This window comes from Eschrichtius robustus, chromosome 13 (assembly GCF_028021215.1).
Source record: "Eschrichtius robustus isolate mEscRob2 chromosome 13, mEscRob2.pri, whole genome shotgun sequence".
Lineage (NCBI taxonomy): Eukaryota > Metazoa > Chordata > Mammalia > Artiodactyla > Eschrichtiidae > Eschrichtius > Eschrichtius robustus.
In genome coordinates, this window is record NC_090836.1 from 68207214 (window position 1) to 68219568 (window position 12355).

At 41.5% G+C, this 12355-nt stretch overlaps 1 protein-coding gene across 6 annotated transcripts in view; it reads right to left on the reverse strand.

Annotated features, from left to right (window-relative positions):
• The window catches only part of LIN7A (lin-7 homolog A, crumbs cell polarity complex component), a 242791-nt gene that overhangs the window by 120605 nt on the left and 109831 nt on the right, over nt 1-12355 (reverse strand). For 2 of the 6 annotated variants that reach the window (XM_068560207.1, XM_068560208.1), the window contains exon 1: nt 12259-12340. The exons of 2 other annotated variants lie outside the window; for them this stretch is intronic. In XM_068560207.1, the coding sequence (XP_068416308.1) occupies nt 12259-12340 (82 nt within the window). Of the gene's footprint in view, nt 1-2243; nt 2272-12258; nt 12341-12355 lie in introns of those variants that run through there. 2 more of the 6 variants (XM_068560211.1, XM_068560213.1) reach the window with 2 other exon arrangements.

Consider the following 12355-nt stretch of genomic DNA (forward strand, 5'->3'; position numbering starts at 1 on the left):
ATAATACTCAAACTATGTTATCATAAATTATCTGTTTCATGTCTGTCTTCTCTGGACTGCACGCTCTACCCCTAGCCTTTGACTCGGTACCTGGCACATGGTAGATTCTCATTCTCTTTTCCTTGCGAGGCTAAGGAAGAACCAAAGGAATGTATCACCACATAAAGTGGGTGTCATTATTCCTATATTAAGAATGAAAGAAATAGAATGTGGAGAGAGTAAGCAGTATTCTAAGCTTCCATAGATAGTAAGTGGCAGAACTGCAATTCAAATCCATATCTGTCTAAATCCAAAGCTTGTGCACTTTTCATTTACTGCACTGGGAAAAACACATGCCCTGAGGAGAAGGGGTGGGGAAAAATCAGTCAGTGTTGAGCACTTACTATAGTCTTGGCAGTGTTCTAAGCACTTGCATATGTTTTCTTAGTTAATTTTTACAGTAATCTTAAGAGATAGAAACTATTCTTATTTTCAATTTTATAGATGAAAAGTAAAGGACAGAGAGAAGATATTAACAGGCCAAGGTTACAGAGCTAAGGAAGAGGCAGGCATAGATAGGATTTGAACCCAGACGTCTGGATCCAACGCTCACACCCCTGACTGGCATGTTTATGCCTCTCTCAGCATCATGTGATGCTTCACAATTAAACAGCACTAAACAAGAGTCAAAAAGTCACTCTTGGGCTTCCCTGGTGGTGCAGTGGTTGAGAATCTGCCTGCCAATGCAGGGGACACGGGTTCGAGCCCTGGTCTGGGAAGATCCCACATGCCGCGGAGCAATTAGGCCCGTGAGCCACAACTACTGAGCCTGCGCGTCTGGAGCCTGTGCTCCACAAAAAGAGAGGCCACAACAGAGACAGGCCACGCACCGCGATGTAGAGTGGCCCCCACTTGCCGCAAATAGAGAAAGCCCTCACACAGAAACGAAGACCCAACACAGCCAAAAATAAATAAATTAATTAATTAATTTAAAAAAAAAAAAAGAGAGAGAATGTAGGATGAGAGATACTGTTGGAACCATCTTAAAAAAAAAAAAGTCACTCTTGGTTATATTTTCCCTAGTCAACTGTTCAGTACACTTTTTATATCTGCATATAAATAAAATAAAATAAAAACGCTGAACATCTACATAAACTCTAGTCCCTGTCCTTAACAATTACCCAATCATAAAGTCCACCTGTAACAACTTTTCCAATTTGTCATTCAAGTTTTGCCTATACTTTTCCAGTAATCTGGTAATGGAATGTTCACAAATTCCTGGAAGGCACCCATTCTAATTTTGAGCAGAATAAATGTGGGGAATTTTTTCTTGAATAAAAAAAATCTGTCATCTTGTATCCTTTGCTAACTCACCTAGTTTTACCCCCTGAAGCTATGCAGTATTTGAAGAAAAAAACACTAATTTATTCAGCACACATTTGAGCACTTGTCTTTCAGGCACTGTGATAGGCAATGGGTACACAAAGATGAATATAAATAACTTATGTTGTTACGGTGACGGCAGTGTAAAAGAAAAAATTCTATATTGTGTGGTAAGTGCTCTAGTACAATTACGAAAATAAATGTTATAGAAGCATCAAGAAAGAAGGGATTTAGGGAAAGAGTGAGCTGGCAAATTAGGTATTTATACAGGAAATTTTTGCTTTGACCCCCAGGCATCTCCAAATGCTTCCTGCTTCTACAGCATACCAAAATAAACACGGTCTCTGCCTCTTAGTATAGCTTGAAGGCAACAAACATTATCTGTCATTGCCTCCTGGCAGTAGGGTGGGAGTACAGTTGACTCTCCATATCCGGGGGTTCCCGCATCCACAGATTCAACTAATTGCAGAATCTGCGGATGCAGAACCAATGGCCAACTGTACCACACCTTTTTATGTAAGGGACTTGAGCTTCCTCTGATTTTGTTATCAGCAGGGGGTCCTAGAACCAATATCCGGCGGATATCAAAGGATGTCTTCCTTGACTTTGAGGACTCAGGGAAGAAATAATTATCACTGTTGAGTGGTGCCCATGTGTCAGGCCTGTTCTAAGTATTTTGCACGTATTAACTCGTTTAAGGTTCGTTGACCTTATGAAGTCACTGCTATTTTTATCATTTCCCATTTCACAGACAAGAAAACTGAGATTCAAAACAGTCTAGTAACACTGGAAGTTACAGAGTTAGTAAATAGAAAAGCTAGGATTCAAACTCAGACAGGCTGGCTCTGGGGTGCATGTTTTAAGTGCCATACTAAACCAACCTTGTCTCGACCCAGGACTGAATCATGATGGCTTGACTGAGGTACAGGGCCTGCCTGAGGTTTTAGAGGTGGTTGAGTGGAGTCCAGTGGGGCAGTATTCACTGGGCAGTAGAACCGAGGGCAATGAATAGACAGCGCTGGCTCCCTTTCCCTGGTGAATGAATGAATGAAGAATACATTCATTTTCACTAAATTTTATCTCTTTTATTGTAACCTGTCCAAGCTAGTTATAATTTCATTTATTTATTTTTTTAAAAGACTTTGGCAAACAACTTTTATTGAAAAACAACATTACATTCTTGTTACACTTTTAAAAATATCTAAATTTGTGAGCTTACCTGGCTATTAAACTTAAACATTATATATATTTTTGACTTCGAATTGTTGCTATTGTTTCACGGGTTTTTCTCTATTCAGTACGGGAAATTGATTTGGTACCAGTGAATGATAGATATGATCTTTAAACTTTCTTTATAGATTTGTTATATATACATATTTTTTTAATTGAAGTATAGTTAATTTACAATGTTGTGTTAGTTTCTGGTGTACAGCAAAGTGATTCAGTTATATCATATTCTTTTCCATATTCTTTTCTATTATAGTTTATTACAATATATTGAATATAGCTCCTTGTGCTATACAGTAGGTCCTTGTTGTTTATTCTATATACAGTAGTTTGTGTCTGCTAATCCCAAACGTCAAGCTAGTTATAATTTTGGAATACTGATTTGGTTGGCCAAATTAGTTGCTATTCTTCTTAGCTCTATGTCACTTATAAAAAATCTTCTATGGCACTCATCCAAAATATTGGTAACAATGTTGAATAGGACAGAGAACCAAATTGCCTTGGAATAGTGTTTCAACCACTAGAAATCCAACAGTGCAATCATCCACTTCACATACCTCACACCTTCCACAGTGCTTCTATGAAAGTTGTGCTGTCATGAGTATATAGTATTGCTATGGCACACACCTGAAATTTGGAAAAAAACTATTCTTGGCGATCCCATGTAGGCTCTGTGGGATCACCACTTTCTTTTTTTTTTTTTAACATCTTTATTGAAGTATAATTGCTTTACAATGGTGTGTTAGTTTCTGACCACTTTCTTTTTTAAGTGCCAATATCACATTCTTCTATTAATATGCCTTAGATTTTTCTGCCAGAAGGCAACAACAAGTAGATTGGTCTGTAGTTTCCCCAAACATCTTTAACACCTTTTCGGAAGCCAGGATATTTGTTCATCAGCAATTAGTGTTCTTTGACAACTTTCCTCATAAATCACTTTCAGCATTCTCTCAGCCATATTCCCAAATTCAATACCATTAAATAGACCCAGCTATGATTTGATGGAATTTTTTTCCCCATCTAACTCGGGGGTTTAAATCTTATTGCCATTCTATGATTCCCATTATTCTATCCTTTTTCCTTTTTTGGTGAAAGATGATTCTTTGATAGAAAAAAAAAAAAAAAAAACAGAGCTCATACTGAAATATCATTAACTATCACCACAGTAGGCAAGTAAACAAAAATAGCATAACCAGTTGGACTTGGAATAGCTACTGTGTTTCTAGAGGAAATTACCACCAGTTCAAACTAGAAGCCCTTGTTTTCTGTCCAAGTCAGATACTATCTGAGTGTAATTTCAATGTAAGTTTCAATTCAACCCAACTTTTTTCAAGTAGTCTTTGGGTATATTTACTTTTACTTTTAATAGACAAGTCTTCAAATTCAGCTAGCACATCACTTAGTAAAAGTCAGTCACAGAGAAAAAAAAAAAAACAAAAACCTCTTTATCACGTAGACCAGAAGTAAAGCATTGATGTAATCTACATGACTTTAAGGTTGTGTTTACATTTGCCAACCCAGAGTGATTTCAAATTAAATCGATTCTAACTTGTTTATCAGGACATAGCTCTATTATTCATCCATTTGTGGTTAAAAGGAAAAAAAAAAGTAAGGCAGTATAGCTTATGTGTGTGTGTTGGTGGAGGGGCAGATTCTGCTAAGCCCTCCTCCTTTTTTGTCTTTTTTATTTTTACCCTTTTCAGTTGTACTCTGGCATTAACTTGCCTGGTTCAATTAACAAGTTAAGATGGCAGGTGGATACAAGCAATGGAAGTAGGGCTACAAGTATCAACAACAGCACCTCACATCCTTTCTTGGCCCTGGAGAGCATTCCACTTTTAGGTCTGCTACACACACACAAAGCAAAGTGACAAAGTAAGGTAGCCACCGCTTTTACATTATTATAGGTTGGAAGGCTTTTTTTTTAGCATTATGAATGACTCCATGATAGCTAGTCCAACAAAGTCAATTTCATTCATTCATTTATTCAGTTGATCAATCAATCAATATTAAGAGTGTGTTGAGCTCTGTGTAAACAAATCCAGCAGAGTCTCTGACCTGATGAAGACTATATCTCAATAGACAGATGTCAGAACTAAATAAAGAACTCTCTCCAAGAGGTATTGGCTTTGCACCTATAATAGCACCCTTAAAACCCAATATACGTATCTTCCCATTTGATACTCCTCTCTAAATGTTCTCTTTTCCCTATTAAATAGCTAAGCCCTAGCTGTGATCCTGAAAAAGCACCACAAAAGCAAAAGCATTATTTTCATAAGTGACCAGAGCACACCAAATACATCTCAGAGCTTGGATGGCTGACAAACCAAACTAGAAGGTATTCACCAGATTTCTGTTTCTTTTCCTGGAAGTTCGATCATTAACTTTTCAATTTCAATTTTAAAACTGTGTATAAAACTCTCATTACACGGAAAATACCTTTTTCAATAAGACTTTTTAGAAATTTGGTTCCTTCTTTTTGTAACTTTTCATTATCAAACAAAAAGAAAAGGTGAATATGACACGATTCTGACTCCTGGAAAATATTTTGTAACTGTAGTGCAAAAAGAAACTCAAATATTGATTTGCAAAAAAAATTAAATAAAAATATGTTTTAAAATGTTTAGTGACGCTTACGGAAAAAATGAGAAAGAAAGCAAATAATGTTTGTAGACTAAAACATATCTGGCTGCTATGTAAAAAGGCTTTAGAACAAGAGCCATAAAATATAGTCAGCCCCTCTCTCTTTCCTCCCCATCACAACCATCAGGGCATACAACTTTAAAACAACATAAAGACTAGCTTAATTTTTACTTTCCTTCTTCCTTAATCTCTTCTCATGCTAAAAAATAAATAAATAAATAATGAAGGGAGAGAGAAGAGGAAAGCCCCTTTGGACTATGAACAAAAGCAATTTTCAGGCAAATACAGATTTCATAAAAACTGGTGAATACTGTTGATTAGAAAAGCTATAGGCTGCCCAAGGCTTGAATTGGGAAATACATAAAGTAATAAGCTCCGCTTGCCTTGAAAACGGAAAAGGGAAGAGAGAAAAATTTTAATGTATCACAAATTCTATGAAAAGTGTGGCACTCATGGGATTTCCATTTGCATTCAACTTTTGCATTCATGTTTTTTTTCATAAGGTTCAAATCCACAAAATAAAAGCTCTTGGTTTTCTATTAGAATTTTCAAAGGACAAAAGTTTTAATTTTTTTAAAGGGAAAACACATCAAAATTTGTTTAATCAATATTTTAGATTACAACTTATTTTAGAATCCAAGAAATCAAGATCTACATTTACATTTTTGCAATGTATCCAAGTTGAATTTAACTCACAGAAAAGTTCAGTGGCTGTGACACCAGCATTTTATTTTATATAGGTGCCTAAATGCAGATTGTAAACTATTGATCATGTTATAAGCAAAGTCTCAAATATTTAAAATTACACAATTTCCTTTTTTTTTAAATAAATTTATTTTTATTTTTGGCTGTGTTGGGTCTTCATTGCTGCACGTGGGCTTTCTCTAGTTGCGGCGAGCGGGGGCTACTCTTCTTTGCAGTGTGCGGGCTTCTCATTGCGGTGGCTTCTCTTATGGAGGAGCACGGGCTCTAGGCACGTGGGCTTCAGTAGTTGTGGCTCGTGGGTTTCAGTAGATGTGGCTCATGGGCTCTAGAGTGTAGGCTCAATAGTTGTGGCGCACGGGCTTAGTTGCTCCGTGGCATGTGGGATCTTCCCGGACCAGGGCTTGAACCCGTGTCCCCTGCATTGGCAGGCAGATTGTCAACCACTGTGCCACCAGGGAAGCCCCTAAAATTACACAATTTCAATTACTCGTAGAAATTATTTTAATTATCCATTTTTCTCCAAGAATTGATTTTGTGAGTCTTCTTTATAAGTCATGTAAAGACTTCCTTATAAGTCATGATTTTTTAAAAAGCCATTCTGCTTAAAATCAGGGCAAAAAGATAAGCAGAAGTAACATTTTGGAGAATTCCATTGTATTATCTTTTCTGACCTTGAGATGGAAAGTGAAGGAGAGTTGGAGCTACTGGACTGAAGGAAAGTGCCTAAATCCATGCAGCTTTTAATACAGTGAAGTATTCCTATGTTCTTCATTATAATGGTATTAAGTATCATGGATTGCACCCTGCTTTGTTCCCTTGATTTTAGCTGAAGGTCATTCCTGGTTGTAGAGATTAAAATCTGGGCAAAGGTATAGGGAAGAATTGCACTGAATATTTTAAATTCTGAAAGAGATGATTCCACACTAATCTCCTTATCAGCATCTTCTCTTTGCCACAAGGGTAAATTACAGTTACTACTTTCTACATCACAGTCTAATATAAAATATTACACTGAAAATGAATACATCTCATATTATGAGCACTTGGGTTCAACATGTAGATCTATGCATAGTGACGTGTAAATTACAATGTTCAAGATATCTTCGGGGCTTCCCTGGTGGCGCAGTGGTTGAGAATCCGCCTGCCAATGCAGGGGACAAGGGTTCGAGCCCTGGTCCGGGAAGATCCCACATGCCATGGAGCAACTAAGCCCGTGCGCCACAACTACTGAGCCTACACTCTAGAGCCCACGAGCCACAACTACTGAAACCCACGAGCCACAACTACTGAAGCCCATGTGCCTAGAGCCCGTGCTCCTCCATAAGAGAAGCCATTGCAATGAGAAGCCCGCACACTGCAAAGAAGAGTAGCCCCCGCTTGCCGCAACTAGAGAAAAGCCCACACGCAGCAATGAAGACCCAACGCAGCCAAAAATAAATTAATTAATTTTTAAAAAAAGGTATCTTTGAAAATCTAATTATAATATATAGTGTTTTAGTCTAGCAGTAAGAAGCAAAAAGTTGAGATTTTCTTGGTATACTTATAACCAAATATCTACCCCAGATGCATACTTAGAGTGTTGTTATTTCTTGGTAATTTTTCTTTTCAATCATTTGCTTGGTTATGGAGGTATTAATGGGATGGTAGCCAAGCTTTACATGTGCAACTGCTTTTTCGTGTATTCTTCCCTCTATCCATAATGCTTTTCCTAAGGATCTTGTTAATACACCAGAGCTCAGATTAAATTTTACTTTCTCAGTGAGCCTTCTTTGACCAACACCATCTAAATAGGTCCTTCCCCATTATTCTCTATCCTCCTGTCATGTTTATTGTTTTCAGAGCACTTCATATTTTCAACTAATCTAAAATCCTAATTATAACTTATATCATCTGGCCCCTGGCCACCAATTCACAAATCCCATTTTTTGCCACTCTTCCCTGTGCTCACATTTTCACACTGACTTTCTTGATGCTCCCAGGATGCACACATGAGGTCCTTCTCCAGAGCACATTCTTCCAGATATCTGCAAAGTTTGCTTCCTCACTTTCATCGGGTCTCTTCTCCAATGTCACCAACTCGGAGGAAAGGGTCTTCCTTGACTATCAAGTTTCAGACAGTAGCCCATCACTCTCTGTGATTCAGTCTTACTTTTTCTCACTAGCACTTATAGTTGTATACCTATGTGTTCAGTGTGTGGTTCTCTCATTAGTATGCAAACTCCATTAGGCTTTATCTACTTTGTTCATTAGGACCACCATATTGCTTAAAACAGTGCTTGCCATAAGGCTGACACTCAATAATTTGTTGAATGAATGAATGAATTCCTAACTTATTATGTTTTCCCCACTAGACTCTTAAGGACCATAAAAGCAGAAACTTTGTCTCTGGCATTCCTGTAGCATCTCGTATATAGCAGGTGATAAATGAATATATATTGAATGAATGAATGGTTTGAATGAGTGTGTGTGTGTGTGTGTATGTGTGTGTGTGTGTAATTTCTTTCCCTCCTCAAGCTCTAATTACCATGAAGACTATGTGGTAGTCTGTTTAGCTCACCAGTGTATAGCAATCCCACAGTAGGGTCTGACTTGCTGTAGGCACTCAATAAGCAATCTGAAGGACTGGGACCAGCGTGAACAAGAACCTGCTGTGACCACAGCCACCCATAAGCCCCCACAGAGTTAACCTGAGGTCTTCATGGCAGATGGAAAAGAGTTTAGGATACACACAGAGCAGTGAAAACCTGAAGCCACCCTGTTTGTCCTTTCAGGGGCCAGCCTGGTTCTGGCAAAGGCTTGCTTCCCAGACAAGACCCAGGAGACTAGTGCAGACTTCTGAGCTTCTTACTTTCACATAATATCTTTTGGATTCTGGGAGGGATCAATCTTAATTTCAAGCCATAGCTTTGATTTGTTTGCTTAAAACCTCTGCCCTGAAGATTCCAGATGAATCTGTTGATAATGCCAAAGGGCATCAAACAAGAAAAATTAGATTTTAGCATAAAATCTCCCACTAACTAGTAGAGTAACCTTGAAAACATCTCTTATCATTGCTTCTTTCATGTTTTTCATTTGAAAAATGAAAATGCTAGAAAAGAACCAGCAGAATACATATGGATTACGTATTTGGGTTTGCTTGATGAGATGCCCTTAGGAGGCTTTATGCAGTGTCTTCTTTCCTTTTCTCCTGTGCTCACCTGCCACAATCCCCCTTGGTTAATAATCACAGATAAGTGAGCTATGGTTGCTGATGGAAATCTGTCAAGTGCATGGGGGAAAAGAAAGTTTAAGAACCACTGGCCTATGTTCTCCCTGCCATTCTTTCCAGGGTCAAAATGTTGTGAATCAGGGCTTCCCTGGTGGTGCAGTGGTTGAGAATCTGCCTGCCAATGAGGGGACACGGGTTCGAGCCCTGGTCTGGGAAGATCCCACATGCCGCGGAGAAACTAGGCCTGTGAGCCACAACTACTGAGCCTGCGCGTCTGGAGCCTGTACTCCGCAACAAGAGAGGCCACGACAGTGAGAGGCCCGCGCACCGCGATGAAGAGTGGCCCCCGCTTGCCACAACTAGAGAAAGCCCTCGCACAGAAACGAAGATCTAACACAGCCAAAAATAAAAATAAATAAATAAATAAAAATTAAAAAAAAAAATGTTGTGAATCTATGAGCGTACCCCTGTTCACTATGAAACCCTTATAGTTTAAGGGCGCTTAAGTTGTTAAAATCCTTAGTTCACTTACACTAATTTACATTAATTTTTGTTCTTCTACCGTGATCAGGGACTATAGCAGGCACTGAGAATACAAAGATGAATTTAGAAATGGTCTCTTCCCTCAAGGAGTTCCGTTCAATGAGGAGAAAAATGCAACAGAGTTTGAGAAATGCTTTGATGAGGCCAAAGTAGCAGGTGACCTCAGAGCACATCAAAGGACACCTGGAAGAGGTGGGAGAGGAAGTGATCTGCAAAATCTTCCAGTAGGTGACCAGAAACTGTGTCCTAATTTTAATTCATTGAATTCTAGACTGTTAAAGCTGCACAGTGGCAGAAACATTTAATCCAAACTCCTTATGTGCCATAGAGGAAAACTGATGCCCAAAGAGGCTAACCAACTACTCCAAAGTGAGTATCAGAGTTACAGCTAGGAGCCAGATAAGTATTATTGGGCTCTCTCTTTGAAGAGATTTTTATTTTTTGTAGGAAAATTTTTATCAGTTTATTTCATCAATTTATGATGTAATTAATCAGTTAATTATATTTTAATAAAGTATAGGGGAAATTATTAATATGTATTGACTTCATGTACAGTAATGATGCCAGTAACCCACCATCTGTAAATTACAGACCGCGCAGTGAGCTGCTGGTGAATATATTCAGACACATTCACTGTCTCACCCACCCTGCCTCTTGAGCTACTTATTCCATGAACCTAATCACAACTGGGAAGGACAGGTACAGTCTGGCTGTGAACAAGAACAAAGAATAGAACTTAGTCTGATTGCACTTCCTCTCCACAACTGATCCAGGCATTTAAAGTAAGACCCCCCAAAGTGAAATGTTTTTAGTAGTAGTAGTATATAAAATTCCTCAGGTATGTACTTTTCTTGGAGTTTGTTTGCTTGTTCGTTTTCTCTCCTAACGTAGTCGTTTAACTTGGGATGTTTAAAGACTATGATTTAGGAATGGGACAATGTAAGATCTCATTACATTAAAACAGAAATACTTGGGAAATCCATAATTTCTAATAGCTTGCCATCTGTTTGGTTTTTAGAGGCAATGGATTTATCCTGCTTAGTGCAGATGATGATCCTGGGGAGAAATCATGGATTATGCAATGGATTTCTTACCTCTTAAACTACTGTTATTAATTTACTAGCTTGCAAACCAACATTTTCCAACATAAAATCAATTATTTTTTTATCTTTCAACTCCTACCCCAAGTAAGGTTGCTATGGGCACCACATAACATCCGCTCTGGCGCCAACAGATTACGTTAAAGTCACCCACAATCTCTCCAAATTAAAAACCTCACTAAGTTTGCCCTGGCTTTTTCACTGTACTCGCAGCAGGATGCTCTTTTGCCTTGCCCCACAGTCCAGTTTAATCCGCTAGAAAGAATATTTTTAGAGGCACATCGGACTAAATCATTTTCATCTGAGCACACCATTTCCAAATGGCCGCCCACGGTCCTAAATCCTGACGCTGCGGACCAGGACGAGCAGGTGTCCTCCGCTGCAGAGTCGTGAGACTCAGCGCATTCATAACTGGACGTCGGAAGCCAGAAAGGAAACTCGAACACGCAAAGGACAGGTATAACCCCGCACGGATGCACCGGAGAGGCCGAGATCGCAGCGGAGGTTTCCATCCTTAGGCTTGGGGAGGGCCTGGGAAGGAAGCAAACATTGCTTCCCCAGTCAAGTCAGAGAGCAGGACGCACGGGGTCGGAGGTCAGAAGTTGAATTTCAACCCAGCCTGCGCTGCGTCCCAGCGCCTTCCGCAGTCGGGGCACCGCGGTGGCACAGGGCTGGGAGAGGACGAGGCTGGCTGGGGCAGGAGAAACTGTGAGTTGCCACTGCCGGAGAGCCGCCGGCGACGAGGGCAGACGCGACCCCTGGCGCCTTCAGAGCGCGAAGCCCGGGAGAGCAGGGCACGGCTGCCGCGACGCTGCGCCCCGGCCCCGGCAAGGCTGCCCGCGCTCCGCGTTGCCCTTTCGGCCGAGGGCAGCTCCCCGCCGCGGCAGCCCAGCCGCCGTGCGCCCCGGCACAGGTCACACGGGGTACGCCTTGTCCGCCCCCGGGCGGCTGCCCGGGCACCCGCAGCCTGACCGACCCTCGCCCCCCGGCGCGGGGACAAACTTCCTTCCTCCCAGGCCCCCGGCAGCGTAGGCTGGCAAGCGGCTCACTCGCCAGGCTTCCCCGGTCTCCGGCTGCAGGCGCCCTCGCCCGGCACGGCAAGCTTCCTCCCTGCCCCTCACCAACCCCGACACCCGGGCGGGCGCCGAGCGATCCCCGCGCCTCCGCTCCAACAAAGCCGGCGGCCCGGAGGCGATCCGGCGAGGGGCTGGGAGTGGCGGCGGGGGCGCCGGAGCCCGGCGAAGGCACCCTTGTGCCGGGCGAGTGAGGCGTGAAGGGGGCAGCGGGGACGTGGCGGGCAGAGAAAAGGGGAAGAAAGTATCCTGCTCTCAGCGCGAAAGCCTTCTTCGCTCGTCCTCGCTGCCCTGCTCCCCCTGCCCGAGCGCGTCTGGCGGTCCCGGTGGGAGTTGGCGGGGGCAGAGGGGGAGGCAGAGGGGACGCAATGGCCTGGCGGGTGAGCTGCTCCCTTACCTCTGTCCAGAGTGAGCGGCTGGACCACTGTCAATGTCGCCATGTCTGCCGTGGGAGCCGAAGTGACGCTCAGCTTCAGCATCAGCAACCGCTTGTA